Here is a 17,500-nt window from a genome sequence, read left to right as displayed (position 1 = left end):
GAGTTCGTGTGTGGAGCTTTTCCCCCCGACCTCGCGATCATGACCTCGAACTCGCCTATCGTCTGTCGCCCTTTGACACCCGTTCCACAGCCGGGGGAGGGACTTCCCTCCCCCCCCCCCCTTACATCTGAGTGCCACTGACCTTGGTGGTTCCCAGGGCCACAGCGCCCCCCCCCCCCTCAGTAGGGTCAATTTTGGGTTTAAAGGACTGGCCCTCCCACCTCCCTACCCTTAAAAAATAAATAAGTAGATAAATAAAAATAGTAATAATAGTAATAATAATAATAATAGATAATAATGATTATAATGAAATAAAAATGAAATTATAATAATAGTAATAATGAATGAATAAAATAAAATGAAATAAATACATTAGATAAATCGCATGGCAGTCGACCATCACGACCAAAAGGGGGAATTGGAACAATTGATTCCCTTTCCCGATGAATAAAATCGTTTGGCGACAACGGGAAGGGTTGACGTCATGCGAGAGGATTTGCCCTGGCACCGGAGGGGTCAGATGGGGTCACCAAAGGACGAGTTTCCCTCTTGGGGCGTGTCTATTCTCTTCGGCGGCGCCTCCTTCGGATATTGGGAGATTGCTCGACCAAATGCACTGTTAGGTCTTCTCCGTAGCCTACCTACACACACCTCTCTCCCTTCTTTCCTCCATCGCCTACTCCTCGTCCTCCTATTCCCCCTCGTCCTCCTCATCCTTTTCCTCCTCCTCCTCCTCCTCCTCCTCCTCCTCCTCCTCCTCCTCCTCTTCCTCCTCCTGCCTCTTCCTCATCCTCTACCTTCTCCTCCTCTTCCTTCTCCCCTCCTCTTCCTCCTCATCCCCTACCTCCTCTTCCTTCTCCCCACTTCCTCTTCCCCACTTCCTCTTCCTCTTCATTTTCCGCCTTCTTTTCCATTACTCTCTGCATATACTCAACTACATCTTCCATCGCTACCTCCACCACCAAAACTGCTTTCCACACACCCCCGCCCACACTCACACACCGTTCATAATGTCACGTTCGTTCTGCAGCGCGGATAGGAGTGTCTTCTCGGTTGGCGGGCATCGCCGTTCTTGCCGTTCGTTGCCGTTCTTACCGTTACGAGTTCCTTTGTACAACCGATATATAAGTAGACTTCCGTTCTAGCTCCACCATGTAAGGCTCCTCCCATGGTGGTGGGCGCGATTATTACACACACACACACACACACACACACACACACACACACACACACACACACACACACACACACACATGCATACATACACACGCATACATACACACACACGAGTACATGTATACGCACACACATGTATACACACGAACATATGTATACACACACACACACACACACACACACATATATATATATATATATATATATATATATATATATAATATAATATATATATACATATATATATACATATACACACATGTATACATATACACAACACACACACACACACACACACACACACACGGGCACAAACACAAGCTCAAGCAGGCAAGTGCCTTGTAAGGAATCTTGTCGTTTCTTTTATCTGGGCAAATTAGCGAGGATAGCAAGAGAGCCTTTGGAATGTGGCTCTGGAGGAAAACGAAAGGGGAAATGGAGACCTGGAGCTAGAGCTGCGGGTCCGTTTGGGCTGGAAGTAATTCCTTGCGCAACTTGTGTTGAACATAACTGTAGCGTCGCGCGTAGACATTTGTAGATTTTCAGTGCCTTTTGCGGGTACTTGCTGCTTAGCAAAGTGTAATAGTTGATATATATACAGTATATATATATATATATATATATATATATATATATATATATATATATATATATATATGCTAATAAGAACACGGGTACGTATGTTCACTTGTTCAAAGTAGACCACTTGGAAAATGAACCTAACGAACCAGAGCGCTTTCGTATATTACATCTTTAGTGCACTGAAGATGTAATATACGAAAGCGCTCTGCTTCGTTAGTTTCTTTTTCCAAGTGGTCTATTTGCATATATATATATATATATATATATATATATATATATATATATATATATATATATATATATATATATGTGTGTGTGTGTGTGTGGGTATAGGTTTTCTCTGAGGAAATTGTGGTTGAAATCAGCTAAGCTAGTGGCTTTAAGAAATACCTTTCTGCTAACAATAGAAAGGTGTTTCTTAAAATAATGTATACCACACTCAAGATTGTGAAAGCCACTAGCGCAGGATTTTTTTTTTTATAAATATGTATATATATATATATATATATATATATATATATATATATATATATAAAATTGCCCATTTATTTCACTTGTTTTTCTTTCGGTTGGTGAGCAATGGCATCTTTCTTCACCAGAGATGCATTCAGAGTATTTACTATTTATTTCATATGTTTTATTTATTTATCTATTTATTTGTTTATTTTCCTCTCCACGTGCACTCACTAGAAAGTCTATTTTTTTCTCTCGCAAAATTATAGATTGGCGAAATTTCTAAATTGACTTTATAGTTTCGTAAAAAAAAAATAGAAAAGGTCAGTAAGTGGAAGATGTGAAATAATTTATTTATTTTTTATTTTTTTATTCTTGTTTCGACAGTGCTGCGTTAATGTACACTTTTCTTCTTCGTCGTTGTCCTCTTCTTTGTCTTCTTATTCTTCTTCTTCGCCTTCTTTTTCCTCTTCGCCTGCTTCTTCTTTTTATTCTTCTTCGTCTTCTTCTTCTTATCATTGCAGTAGAATAGAGCGCGTTTTCAGTTGGGAAGAAAAAAAAGAGAAGAATTGGCGACGGGGTGGGAGCCGCAGCATTTCCTGCCTTTGCTTTACCTCCCTTGAGGGGTCTTTTTTCCCCATAGACACAGGAGCGCTTTCATTTTTTTTCTTTTTTTTTCGTGATCTACGGGGCTGGTCTGTCATTCCGTGTCGTCACTTCGCAAAGGAGTGATGCTTCGTGGGATGTCCGTGTGTGTGTGTGTGTGTGTGTGTGTGTGTGTGTGTGTGTGTGATGTGTGTGCTTTTGAGATAGGTTTGTTTATTGTTATTCTTAAGAACTATTGTACATGTCTTACGCGGCATGTTGTTGTTGTTGTTGTCGTTGAACTATTAGCGATCACGCCGTGATCAAGGTCGTCTTTCTCATCTCATGGAGCCATGATTAGGGTTTCCAGCAATTCTGTCTCTGACTTTAATCATTACTTGACTTCCGGGAAAGGTAGTGCCAAGGTTTTGTGTATTTCTGTGTGTGTGTGTGTGTACGGACCTCTCGGGATTTCGCGAAAGGAAACACAAGAGTATTTAGGGCATGTCGCACACACACACACACACACACACACACACACACACACACACACACACACACACACACACACACACACACACACACACACACACACACACACACACACACACACACACACACACACACGGTGGCACAGTTGGTAGAGCGCTGAACTGGGAAGCAGAAGTGCTCCCAGTAACCAGTTCGAATCCTGCCCAGGGCCGAAATTATTTCGGTATCGCTGTGCCTCGGGTCGTTACTCTGACTCTCGTGGGCGGGGAGTTGGGTGTGTGTGTGTGTGCAAGGTCATAGCATTACCCATAGATCGGACCTACGAGCTCTGAGCTCTCTTCCAGGAGGGAAATAGCTGTCGATCACGAGTCGAACACGTGATCCAAAGACCAAGTGAATACACACAGACACACACACACACACACACACACACACACACACACACACACACACACACACACACACACACACACACACACGGGACTCTGCCGGTGTCCGTTGCCGGGTATTGCGGGGCCTTGTGATTAACCATAGTCTTGGATCACGTGTTGGAGTCGTGACCGACAGCTATTACCCTCCCGGATGAGAGCTCAGAGCTCGTATATGACCGATCTACACACACACACACACACACACACACACACACACACACACACACACACACACACACACACACACACACACACACACACACACTTCAACGAACGGACGGCATAGACGACGTTCTGAAGAAAAAGTGAAATTTCGTGGATCCCAAAGCAAAGGAAGTACCTATTGTATTTGCAGGGTGGGGGGGATATTGCTCGTGGTATAGGGAAAGTAAGGAAAAAGGAGAAGGGGAGGGATTACTGAGGGAAATGGAAGGAAATGAGGAAGGTGAGGACTTGGCCCAGGCAGGCAGACGAAATCTAAACAAACGAGGGCCGGACCAATTTAGCGATGATGAAATGTCTAACAAAAATGTAAAGATTAGAAGTATAAATAAGAGCAATACAGTAGAATATGATGAGAATATTTTCCAGGGATTTAAAGAGGGTGGGGGGGGACACAAACAACCCCCCCCCCCCCCCCCCCCCCCCCCCCCCCCAATTAACAAGACTAGAAGAGAAACTCGATAAGATGATCGAGCACTGGGAATTTAAGTTCGGTCACGTTAACGACATTGTGCAGAGAGTTGAAAAATTGGAAGAACTAGAGAAGGCGAACAAAAACTTAACTAAGGAGATTGAAGAATTAAAAAAACAGTTAAAAGAAGTAAAAGAAGAGAATAAAGTCTTAAAGGAGAATAATAAGGAGAACAAGGAGGGTTGGAAAAAATCCAAGAAAATAGCAAAGTTGCATTCACTGACATAATCAGACAGCAAATGAATGAACAAACTGAAGACTCGGTTATTAAAGTGATGAGACAGAAGGAGAATATAGTAAGAGACTTAGCAGACAGAAAGAAATGTATAATTATATTAGGAATGGAAGAGAAACATAACCCAGATAGAACCACAAGAATCAAAGAGGAAAATGAAAAAGTAAGAAATTTACTAGAATTAGTTCAGGAAGATGAACCAGAAATAATGAAACAAATCGAAGAGAAATTCAGGCTCGGGAAATATAGTACAGACAAGACCAGACCAATTAAGATTAAATTCAGGTCACAAACTACGGCTGAGAATATCTTATCCAAAACAGGGAAACTAGCAACAAGTGAACAATATAAAAAGGTATGGATAAAAAGGGAAATGAATAAAGAGGAAAGAGAGGAAGAAAAAAAGAAAAGACTTGAAGCTAAGGAAAAAAACGAGATAAGAACGGAGTCAGAAAAAGAGAGATTCTATTGGAGAGTAGTGAATATGAAACTAAAGAAAGTCGACATACAAGAGAAAAACAAAAGGGAAACAGAGAACACAATGGAAGTGGCAGAAAACTAAGAGTATCTTACACAAATATAGATGGATTAATAACAGGATTGAATGAGCTGAATGATTATTTGAAGGAAAAAGAACCAGACATAATGGGAATTGTACAAACAAAATTAAAAGGTCCACTACCACCCAACAGTGTAGGACATGATGCATATAATTATTGGATTAGAAACAGAGTGAAAAAGGAAGGGGGTGGAGTTATGTTCCTGACTAAGAAGGATATAAACGTGAAGTGTGTCACATATGGAAAGAATACAGTAGAGATGATAATGATGGAAGTAGAAGACAGAGATAAGAAGAGCAGAAAGTTTGTGATAAATTATGTGCCCTCGAAAACAGCCTCATGGGAAGAGAGTGAACATAAAAGTATGTTAGAGGACACAAAGATAGCATTAAACAAGATAATGGAAGAGGGAGGAAGAATAGTTATGATGGGCGACTTTAATTGCAAAGAAATCTGCTGGGAAGAAATGACAGTAAAGGGTGGAGACGGCTCATGGGGAAACGCTCTTCTTGAGATGGTTACTGACCATACAATGACACAATGGATACAGGAGAACACTAGGTATAGAAATGAAGAAGAGCCATCGAGACTAGACCTAATAATTACATCTGAACCTAGAATAGTGGACAAAATTGAATATAAAACACCAATAAGTAAAAGTGACCACATATTGATTGAACTGGAACTTAATGAAGAAAAATATATGAAAAGAAATGAACAATATAGAAAAGGAAGAATGATGTATGAAAAAACAAACTTTGATAAAATAAGAGAATTCTTTCAAAAGGAAAACTGGGAAGAAATATACAAAGAAGAAACAACAGTAGAAGAGAAATGGAATATTTTGACAAAAATTTACAAAAAAGGAGTGGAAAAGTATGTCCCAAGACAAAAACAAGAAAAAGAATATGTAAAATGCTGGTACAACAAAAGTTGTAGTGAGTTAAAAGACAAAAGAGACAAAGCCTGGACCAGATGGAAAAAAGACCTGAAAAATGGAAAATATATACCTGTTATAGAAATGAATATGTACAAACGTGCAGAGAGGAAAAGAGAAAATATGAAAAAGATATCATAGAAAAGTGTAAAGATCAACCAAAACTATTCTACAGATTTGTAAACAATAAACTGAAAAACAAACAAGACTTGGAGAAATTAAGACAAGAGGGAGTTGAATACACTGAGGAAATGGAAATGGCGGAAATTATGAACAAACATTTTAAATCAGTGTTTACAAGGGAGAACATACAACCTGAAGAGAACGAATGGAAAGAGAAAGTCCCCCCTATGGAAGAAATAGAAGTAACAAAGAATGAAATATTAACACACTTGAGTAATCTTGATGTCAGAAAATTGCATGGACCAGATGAAATAGCAAACTGGATACTGAAAGAATGCAGGAATGAACTGGCAGACAAAATACATAGCATACTAAACAGTTCCTTGAAAGAAGGAAAAGTTCCAGAAGATTGGAAAAAAGCAAATATAGTACCTATATATAAAGGAGGAAATAAAGAAGAACCTACCAACTATAGACCAGTCTCTCTAACAAGTACAATAGCAAAAATTTGTGAAAGAATTATCAAAAGTAGATGGGTAAAATATTTAGAAAAAAACAGTGTTAAATCCAAGGCAATTTGGATTCAGACAAGGACGATCATGCGTCACCAATTTAATATGTTTCTATTCAAGGCTAATAGATATAATACAAGAAAGAGATGGATGGGCGGACTGCATTTCTAGACCTAAAGAAAGCTTTTGACAAAGTACCACATAAGAAGTTGCTTAAGAAATTAGAAACTGAAGGAGGAATACAGGGCAAACTACTAAATTGGATGGAAGACTTTTTGCAAGAAAGAAAAATGAGAGTAGTGATAAGAAACCAGCACTCAAAATGGGATGAAGTAATAAGCGGTGTTCCGCAGGGAACAGTTCTGGCCCCAATAATGTTTGCTATATATATTAATGATATGGATGAAGGAATTGAAAGCTATATGAGCTTCTTTGCAGATGATGCAAAACTACTGAAAAGAGTGAAAACTGAAGAAGATTGTGAATCACTACAGAGAGATCTAAATAAAGTACAAGAATGGAGTAGGAAGTGGGAGATGGAGTTCAATACAAAAAAGTGTAGTATAATGGAATTTGGAAAAAGCAAAAACAGAATGACAGGAGCATATAAATTGGGAGAAGAAGGAATAAAAAAAGTAGAAAATGAGAATTACCTGGGAGTCATTGTTATGAATAATATGTCACCTGAGAAACGTATAAATAAGATTTTTGGAGAAACTTATAATTATATAAGAACAATCAAAGTTGCATTTACATACCTGGATGAAGAAATGGTGAAGAAAATCCTAATCGCCCTGATAAGACCAAGATTGGAATATGCAGCAACGATATGGTCACCAAGTACAAAAAAATGTATAAAAAAACTTGAAAGAATACAAAGAGCAATTACAAAATTGGCACCAACACTCTCAAAACTATCATATGAAGAGAGACTAGAAAAACTTGAACTACAGACACTAGAGCAAAGAAGAGAGAGAGGAGATTTGATAGCTATTTACAGAATCATGAAAGGCATAGAAATTACTGATAGAGAGAATCTGATAAAATGGGATGACAGAAATACAAGAGGACACGGAAAGAAAATAAAAAAAGACAGCTATAGAAGAGATTTGAAAAAGAACAGCTTTCCTCACAGAGTAATAGACAGTTGGAACAAGTTAGATGAGAAAGTGGTGTGTGCAAAAACAATACATGAATTTAAAAATAGTTTAGATAAAATGAGATATGAAGACGGGACCCCACGAGCATAGCTCCCCTTCCCGTAATATACAACTAGGTAAATACAACTAGGTAAATACACACACAAAACTCCCCGCTCACGAGAGTTGAAGTAACGACTCGCAGCGCAGTGATACTGATGTGTGTGTTCAAGTCCTCCGATACAGTGACTTTCCCTCAGCTGACTAAAATCGCCAGCATGAGATCCGCCAGACGTCGAAGGAGTCGACTGCATCTGAATAAAATCGTTTGGCGGCAGTCATGGTGGAAGTAAACGTGCCACCCTGCATGTAAGGGGTCCCTTGAGTGAGACTATAGCACCATCGCTCCCGAGGGAGGGTCTAGCATAGCTGAATAAAATCGCGTGGGGGCAGGACGGTTAAAGGAAAAGAAGGGATCAGAATGAAATTGGGAAAACGTGTTGCATAAACCATTATATATATATATAGAATGAAATTGGGAAAACGTGTTACATAAACCATTATATATATATATATATATATATATATATATCACTATAAAGTAATGTCGTAGCACATTGATAAAATAAACTTTTTTATCCCACAGTCGGAAAAAGAAGACACTAATGTCGAACGTTCTGTATATTTCGATCACTAACTGTGACCCTCTTCAGCATAATGAATACATAGTGGAAGGCATAAGCTTATATACAAAAATGTGAGCTGGAAAAGGAACAAGCTCAGGTTACGTGACCGATGCTCCGCAGGTCGCGTGGGGTTTTGTGACCTTGGAGTAAATGAGGTAGCACTTGGTTGACTGCTGAGGTAGTAATGCAGTCAGGTGACCACTGACCATTTCCCTAATTTCAACATATCAAATGATCAGTGGTCACCTGACTGCATTACTACCTCAGCAGTCAACCAAGTGCTACCTCATTTACTCCAAGGTCACAAAACCCCACGCGACCTGCAGAGCATCGGTCACGTAACCTGAGCTTGTTCCTTTTCCACCTCACATTTTTGTATATAAGCTTATGCCTTCCACTATTTATTCATTATGCTGAAGAGGGTCACAGTTAGTGATCGAAATATACAGAACGTTCGACATTAGTGTCTTCTTTTTCCGACTGTGGGATAAAAAAGTTTATAAATATATATATATCTTTATGTGAATGAAATTGTCAGTCGCCACCCAGAATAAAATCATTAAGGTGTGTCACTGTGATGAAGGGGTCAACCCACCTTGTACCCGTGTCTTCCTACTCCTGTTGCTCAATTCACTAAGTCACTTTCCCGTCTTTGCAGCATGAATTTCCTCATGGATCACTTTCCCTCCATCCTCCCCTCTCCTCCCCTCCCGTCTTCTCCCTTCTTCTCCCTTCCTCCCTTCCTCCCTTCTTCCCTCCCATCTTTCATCCCATTTCTTCTCCTTTCTTCCTCACATCTTCTCTTCTTTCCTTTTTCCCTCTCTTCCTCCCACCTTTCCTCCTTTCTTCCCTCTTTTCTTCCCTTCCATCTTCCCTCCATTCTTCCATTTTTCCCTCCCTCCCTCCCATCTTCTATCATATCCTCTTCCTTCTCTCAGTCACATCCCCCCTCCCTCTCTCTTCCTCTCCTCTTGTTTACCTTTCCACACTCCCAATCCCTTCCCTATCTCACTTCCCCTCCCCTTCTCTTCCTCCCTCTCTCCTTACTTTTCTCTACCCCGCTTCCCCTCTCTCCCACTCTCCCCACTAACCTTGTTGCCCCCTTCTCCCCCCCCCCAACCATCCATCTGTTGCACTCCTGAAGAAGTTGCAACCCCCCTTAATTATGGCAACGTAACTCAGTTGTTTACTGACTAATAAATACCAGATGGTTTTCTTCAGCCCTTTCCCACCACCCATCACTCTCACTTTCTCCAGAAACAACTTTAACAGCTGTAGCCTCTCTTTTCCACTGCCCCCTATGCTCCTCTGACTAGCTACACCATTCCACTTCCTCTCTGCACAGTGTGTCTCTTCCGTAAACATCCCCGCATGGGCTCAAACAAAGACTGTGGGAGTGAGAAAAAAAAATGAGGATAGGTGACATTACTTGCTAGCTTTTGTTCTGGTGAATGCCGAAAGATAATTAATCAGAGGTTTGGGAGAACAGTGAGGGCTGTACAATTCATAGAATGGGACCTTGCCCAGTCAAGACACCATTTGTCATCCCAGGAGTGAACATTATTAGAATAAAGTCCTTCAGTGTTGACCTGAAGACTATCTTTGGAGTTCGAGAGTGCTTTATAGGTTTCTCCATTCTACCCTAATATATATATCTTCACCACTAGAAAGGCACCAAACAACTGAAAACTTGGACTTTGTAGATTTGGTTTCTACCAGGTGATTTTATTTGAAGAGAGGGTTGGATATTGGACAAAGTGTGCATAATGTAGAGATGTACAATACAACTGGTATGGTTACAGAGAATGGAGAAGTTTTGTTTTGTTGTTTATTCAGAGTGTGACAGGCTGTTTACTCAATAGGGGGAACTGATTGACTTGTTCTGGCTATTTCAGTGGGCCATTTAATTTTGCTGTGTTCCGAAAAGGGTAAAGTGACCACAGTTGTCAGGACTTCTGGGTGCACTAGGAGTTAAGGCTTTTGTGAATACAGGAAAATTGGTCAAGTGGATCAAGTGTTCCATTGACCAACATATACAGCAGTGAGCCACCAAAGAGTTTTGTCAGAAATGATTTGCAACATTATTGAGGAGTTGGGTGTCATACATTGAAAGAGAGAGAATGCTAGTCAGTAACCCCAGTGCCATTGAGGGTGTGGGGTGCCATGAATGTAACTAGAATAACTTTGTGCCCGTATAAAAATGAAAATGACACCTGATACAGAGGAGATAGAAAATAGAATTTTATGATTAGGAGTAATATTATATTAAAAAACGTTAAGCATGAATTTGGTGTTCTGTAAAATCAAGTGTTTGGTGCAAGTTAATGATAACATATGCATATATGGTTTTTTGCATTACCATACCATCATTCTTCGTTCCATTAGACTCATCTTCAATAGATATGACATTTCTCTGCATAGCTTTTTCTGAACAATTTTGGGGGTTGTAAATGTGAGAATCAACACCGTGTGAGATCGAAACCTTTATTGGTACGACGTTTCGCTTGTTACAGCTTTTTCAAGTACATACATATGGCAAACACTCTGAGTACATATAGGCCGATGGGGAAGGAACTGGGAGAGGTTATCAGGGAGGGGTGGGTGGTAGGTGGAGGGGCAGAGGGGGGGTGTGTGTGAGAAGGGGACGAGTGGGACTTGGTGGAGATAAAGGAAGACATTTCGGACAGTTTGTTGAACTGTCCGAAATGTCCTCCTTTATCTCCACCAAGTCCTACTCGTCCCCTTCTCACACACAAACCCCCTCCGCCCCTCCACCTACCACCCACCCCTCCCTGATAACCTCTCCCAGTTCCTTCCTTGTCGGCCTATATGTACTCAGAGTGTTTGCCATATGTCTGTACTTGAAAAAGCTGTAACAAGCAAAACGTTATAACAATAAAGTTTTCGATCTCACACAGTGTTGATTCTCACAGTCTTGTCGGCTTTTGCCATTGTGTTTCAGGTTGTAAACGTATTGGTCATTATATACACCTAGATCTCTTAATCCAGCACTCGCCAACCACCATTTGTGTGGACATTTGGGCAAGAACATAACCACTTTGGGAATTATCCTAGGACATAAAATACCAATTCTTGAAGAAGGTTTATGTCTTGGGGCCCAAACCTCCACACAAGTGGCAGTTAGTGACTTCAGGATTAAATGAGCAAGGTGTATGTGTTATTTTTAAATGCTTTTGTGTATTTGAAGGTATACCATAATATACCACCTGTTTTCAACACTGGATAACCTTTACAGAGAACTTAAAAGCCCTGTGAATTTGGTGGTCATAATTTGGGGTTCCATGTTAATTTCATAGCATGTGCATAAAAGGAAAGAAAAAATTTACTATAATTTACAAGTACTGTATTAATCCAAAGTGAATTAGATATGTTGCTGTGTGCATGGTTGTATAGCTTGTTTTGGTTTTATGTTTTATGATTTTCATATTAACATTGATTTAGTGAAGTTTTAATCTTGAAGTGTGCTTATTTGCTTATTTTTATTTGACTTGTGTTGCATCTAAATGTGCACTTCCTTTCTAGATGGACTCTTCAACAAGATTTGGGTACAAAGAAAGTTGAAACAATGGCAAATCAAGGAGGGTACTCCATCTGAATCAGATTTGCTCCAAGGTGAAATAATGAAAACACATAAGTTTAGATGATTGATACTACCAGAAAAGTGCCAGTAAAAATTGTATAACAGAAGACACTAAACCAGTATTATTTGAGAAGCCATGCAAAGACTGCACCCAAACATAATGAGTTTGTATTAGGAAAAATGTATGTATAGTACAAAAGAAATTTGAATGGTTGCATCAAGGAACAAAAACATTTGCAACATATGTACATGTATAAGCCTGTGATGCCCAGACATTGTACATAATGCAAGTCGTCGAACAAGTTTAAAGGACGGCAAGTACAACACACCATGAAGATGATGTTGGCAAGGGGAGGAGCTGGAGGAGACCATTGGCGAGCACCATCGTCCCCTTCCATCCCGTGCTCCCCCTGCATTCAGCACTACCCCAACTATTGGATCATTGGAAGGTGCGGTGCCACTCATGAATGGCAGGTTTCACCACACCACTTGTTTCTGACACAGTCGTACATCACTGGTATTACTTGGTGTGAAGTCCGTTTGCTTGGCTTCAAGGGAGCACGTGCAGATAATGGTGATGGCATATGGAAGGAGTGTTCTATTTTGCACAGAACAATATTTTCTTTTGGGCATGCTTTCATATTGCTAGCTCTCGCTTGTATGGCACATATAGCTTACACACTGCTTTTTTTATATATACATAGCTTTGGGTTTTTGCATATATTATGACATTTTCATTCTTTATTTCATCAATGAATAACCAATTTTTGTAATTCATAAGATAGATATGTGTATGTATATATATATATATATATTTATATATATATATATATATGTATATATATATATAATATATAGATGCATAATTAATTGTGTCTTTAGGCAGGAATATAGTCTTGTATTGATTTTATTTTCATTTTGTAGTCTATGATCTGTGAATAATAGTCTTCACTCTAAACTGTATACAATCCCTCCCCCTCTCAGTCTTGATCAATCTTCTCCATATATTAGGTTCATGGTCTCATTTTGAGAGGTATTCTTAAATCTTCCCGTTTGATTCTTTTTATATTCAGGACTTTGGTTTATTTTGCAGGGTGAAGTTTGGTGTGCCCTTAGAGCAGGTTTGCAAGAATGACATTCCTGGGCCACTGCTTGTACTCATCCTCAAACTGAACAAGGAAGGACCCACCAAGAAAGATGTGTTCAGGGCACCTGGGCATCAGGGTTCCATGAAAAAACTTATACACTTTCTTCAAAATGGAAGACTTGTCAACATAGGTATGTAGGTGAAGTTTTGACAAATGGATTAAGAAGCTCTGCCACTGTGATTCAAACTCTTGCATGTGAGACTGCTTACCACAAAGAATGTACCATTGTACTAAACTTGAATGTACAAGTACAGATTGTTCCTTTTGTACAGTTAGGTTAGTACAATGGTAACATCCTTGCTTTGTGGTAAGCAGTCACTCATGCAAGAGTTCAAGTCCCAGTGGGAGAGCTTCTTAATCCATAGGTACATATGCTTACCTTGTGTTTTTACTTCTGAAGGGAAATTTATCATATGCATTTTCACTGAAATCAGGGATTCATCACTCAGTTATCGTACAAGTTATTATATTGTGTACAAATATGTGGTGATTTATACTCCTCTGGAGAATATTAAGCAAAAATAGAAATTGTACTTTACAAATACTGGATAATTGTTATGCCAAGTGGAACGAGTTAATACTGCAATTAAAGCTCATCATCACTAGTTAAAAGAATTTAAAAGTAATGGCTATTTGATGTTGAATTATTATTATTATTATTATTATTATTATTTTATAAATATATATATATATATATTCTTGCAGGCAGACGAGGTTAAAAGCTATTGAAGATTCATTTTTTATTATCTTCTTGCGTATAGTCTCTATACGATGAATATTTGGTAGCCAATGAGCGTGTGTTGTTTTCACTCGCGGGTCTCTCCCAGTGAAAACAACACACGCTCATTGGCTACCATTCACCAATGAGCATCCAAATTTTCCTCGATACAGTGTCCATGATCCGTACAATCACATATATAATCTACACAGAAAACTTGACACACAATTCGCCCTGGAAGATGGAACAAGAGAGTTCCGAAACGTCGGCCAATATAAGAGATCTCCTAAGCAGACTTACAGAAAATGATAAGTCAAATATTCGTCATATAGAGACTATACGCAAGAAGATAATCAAAAATAAATCTTCAATAGCTTTTAACCTCGTCTGCCTGCAAGAAAATATCTTACCTAGCTACACAAAAATATATATATATATTTTTTTTCCAATTGCAGATAACTTTTCAGTATACACTATAGCATCTGTTCTGAAAAAGTTTCTGCGAAAACTTCCTGAGGGTATCTTTGGGAAGGAGGGAGAGCATCAGCTGTTTAACATCATTCAGCTGTCGGACACAGAACAACAGCGCGACGAAATCCATCGACTCATTACCTCAATGCCGGTTGTAACTCAACACCTTCTTGTGCTGCTCTTTGGAACATTCAGGTACAAATGATCAGGTTTTGAGTTTACGTTAGTTCAATTCTGGTTTATTGAAGCTGAGTTTAGTTTTTTCAGAGGACATGTAATTAAAAATTACTTTTACCAAAGGTTAGATTAGGCAACTTCTAACTTTTTCTGTTACCTCCCTATTCAGATTGTATTTCAACCTTGTGCCCTCCACTTGTGGATATCACTATTACCTTACAATTTGATACATTAACTTTCTTATATTTTCCTAACAAACCTTACTAAACTCAGTACCCTCCAGTGCCTTGATTAGCAGAACAATATTATTGGCATGTACTAAGCTGTAGTCAACTTTTCTTGCCCACTTTTTCATAGCCTCAGTCTCCTGTACAATCTTTTTCTTGATGTGGTGTCACAGGTCAAAAACAAACTCAATTTTTATTATTCGTGTACTTACACATAAGCTTCTAGAGAGATGGGAGGAAGATTTGGCCTATGTGGCATTATTGGAGTTGCAGCCGAGTTGGGCAGAGGGAAAAGAATAAATCTGTTGTCTCGTATTTCTTGCAAGTGACACATTGCCCCTGGGACTATGGGCAGTGTTAGGATAACTATCTCCCTCTGATTTAAATCACTATAAAGTACTCCATTATCATAATCTTATGATTAATAATTATGCGTGTAGCCAATAAATCTTTGAATTGAAATAGAGTTGGTGTGCTCTTCAATTTTAGTTAAAATGTAATTGATTTTTTTCTTATAAATTAATGTAATTGGAACTTGACCATTATTATTATTATTATTTATATTATTATTATTAATTGAATGTGAATTAATGGGTATAAAATGGCCACATCCCTAGTGGTGATAAGGGAATACCGATATGCAAAATTGAGAGAGAATATGATATACGAGTTTATTTTCATTCACAGTTCTTGAACTTGTATATCCAAATGGCTTGTAATTGTGGAACTATATGCACTTGGAATATAAGGGAGGCAGAGAGGAAAAAAGTGAATCTGATTGAGATGAAGTGTTTGAAAAATATACTCTAAGATACTCTTTATCAAAGCATGTGTATAAAATGCAGTACCGATAAGAAACAATGACAAGTACTTGCATGCGGTGGTCATGGAAGATAGACAGTAAAGCTGCCTGTTTTCAAAACCCATCACCCCCCTCATTATCATCAGGAGGTGCTGCCCTGAGGGGCTGATGCTAGGTCTCTGAATTGGGTCAGAGACTCTCTCTTCTCTCTCCTCTCTCTCTCTCTCTCTCTCTCTCTCTCTCTCTCTCTCTCTCTCTCTCTCTCTCTCTCTCTCTCTCTCTCTCTCTCTCTCTCTCTCTCTCTCTCTCTCTCTCTCTCTCTCTCTCTCTCTCTCTCTCTCTCTCAACTTTAACTGTATTTCTTTCACTTTTCACTCATGAAGAGTGACTGCTCTCCTCTCCTCATTACTTTCAGCCAGTGACATAGAAAGTCAACCACACACACACACACACTTCAACGAACGGACGGCTTAGAAGACGTTCTGAAGAAAATTGAAGTCTCGTGGATCCCAACGCAAAGAGAAGTGCCTATTGTATTTACAGGGTGGGGGGGAAATTGCTCATGGGGTAGTAGGAAAGTAGGGAAAGAGGAGAAGGGGAGGGATTGCTGAGGGAAATGGAAGGAAATGAGGAAGGAGAGGACTTGGCCCAGGCAGACAGGCAAAAGGTAAACAAACGGCCCCCCGACCAGCTGAGCGACGATGAAATGTCTAATAAAAATGTAAAGATTAGAAGTATAGATAAGAGCAATACAGTAGAAAGTGATGAGAATATTTTCCAGGGATTTAAAGAGGGTGGGGGGGACACAAACACCCCCTGACTGACAAGACTAGAAGAGAAGGTCGATAAGATGATCGAGGACTTGGAGCGTAGGTTCGGTCATGTTAACAACATTATACGGAGGGTTGAAAAATTGGAAGAACTAGAGAAGGCGAACAAAAACTTAACTAAGGAAATTGAAGAATTAAAAAAAACAGTTAAAAGAAGTAAAAGAAGAGAATAAAGTCTTAAAGGAGACTAATAAGGAGAACAAGGAGGGTTGGAAAAAAATCCAAGAAAATAGCAAAGTTGCATTCACTGACATAATCAGACAGCAAATGAATGAACAAACTGAAAACTCAGTTATTAAAGTGATGAGACAGAAGGACAATATAGTAAGAGACTTAGCAGACAGAAAGAAATGTATAATTATATTAGGAATGGAAGAGAAACATAACCCAGATAGAACCACAAGAATCAAAGAGGAAAATGAAAAAGTAAGAAATTTACTAGAATTAGTTCAGGAAGATGAACCAGAAATAATGAAACAAATCGAAGAGAAATTCAGGCTCGGGAAATATAGTACAGACAAGACCAGACCAATTAAGATTAAATTCAGGTCACAAACTACGGCTGAGAATATCTTATCCAAAACAGGGAAACTAGCAACAAGTGAACAATATAAAAAAGTATGGATAAAAAGGGAAATGAATAAAGAGGAAAGAGAGGAAGAAAAAACAGAAAAGACTTGAAGCTAAGGAAAAAAAAACGAGATAAGAACGGAGTCAGAGAAAGAGATTCTATTGGAGAGTAGTGAATATGAAACTAAAGAAAGTCGACATACAAGAGAAAAACAAAAGGGAAACGGAGAACACAATGGAAGTGGCAGAAAACTAAGAGTGTCATACACAAATATAGATGAATTAATAACAGGACTGAATGAGCTGAATGATTATTTGAAAGAAAAAGAACCAGACATAATGGGAATTGTA

At 39.0% G+C, this 17,500-nt stretch overlaps 1 protein-coding gene across 1 annotated transcript in view; it reads left to right on the top strand.

Annotated features, from left to right (window-relative positions):
• Positions 1–14,738, top strand: part of LOC143032327 (rho GTPase-activating protein 20-like) — a gene marked incomplete at its 3' end in the record, with an annotated part of 130,015 nt that extends 115,277 nt beyond the window's left edge. The window contains 2 exon segments of the mRNA XM_076196880.1: positions 13,300–13,484; positions 14,528–14,738. Coding sequence (XP_076052995.1) covers positions 13,300–13,484; positions 14,528–14,738 — 396 coding nt within the window.
• Between the last annotated feature and the right edge of the window lie 2,762 nt (positions 14,739–17,500).

Source organism: Oratosquilla oratoria, chromosome 13 (genome assembly GCF_046742065.1).
Source record: "Oratosquilla oratoria isolate Oo_2021 chromosome 13, ASM4674206v1, whole genome shotgun sequence".
In the NCBI taxonomy this organism is placed as follows: domain Eukaryota; kingdom Metazoa; phylum Arthropoda; class Malacostraca; order Stomatopoda; family Squillidae; genus Oratosquilla; species Oratosquilla oratoria.
The sequence above is the reverse complement of the archived record's forward strand: the minus strand, read 5'-3'. Positions and strand labels throughout refer to the sequence as shown.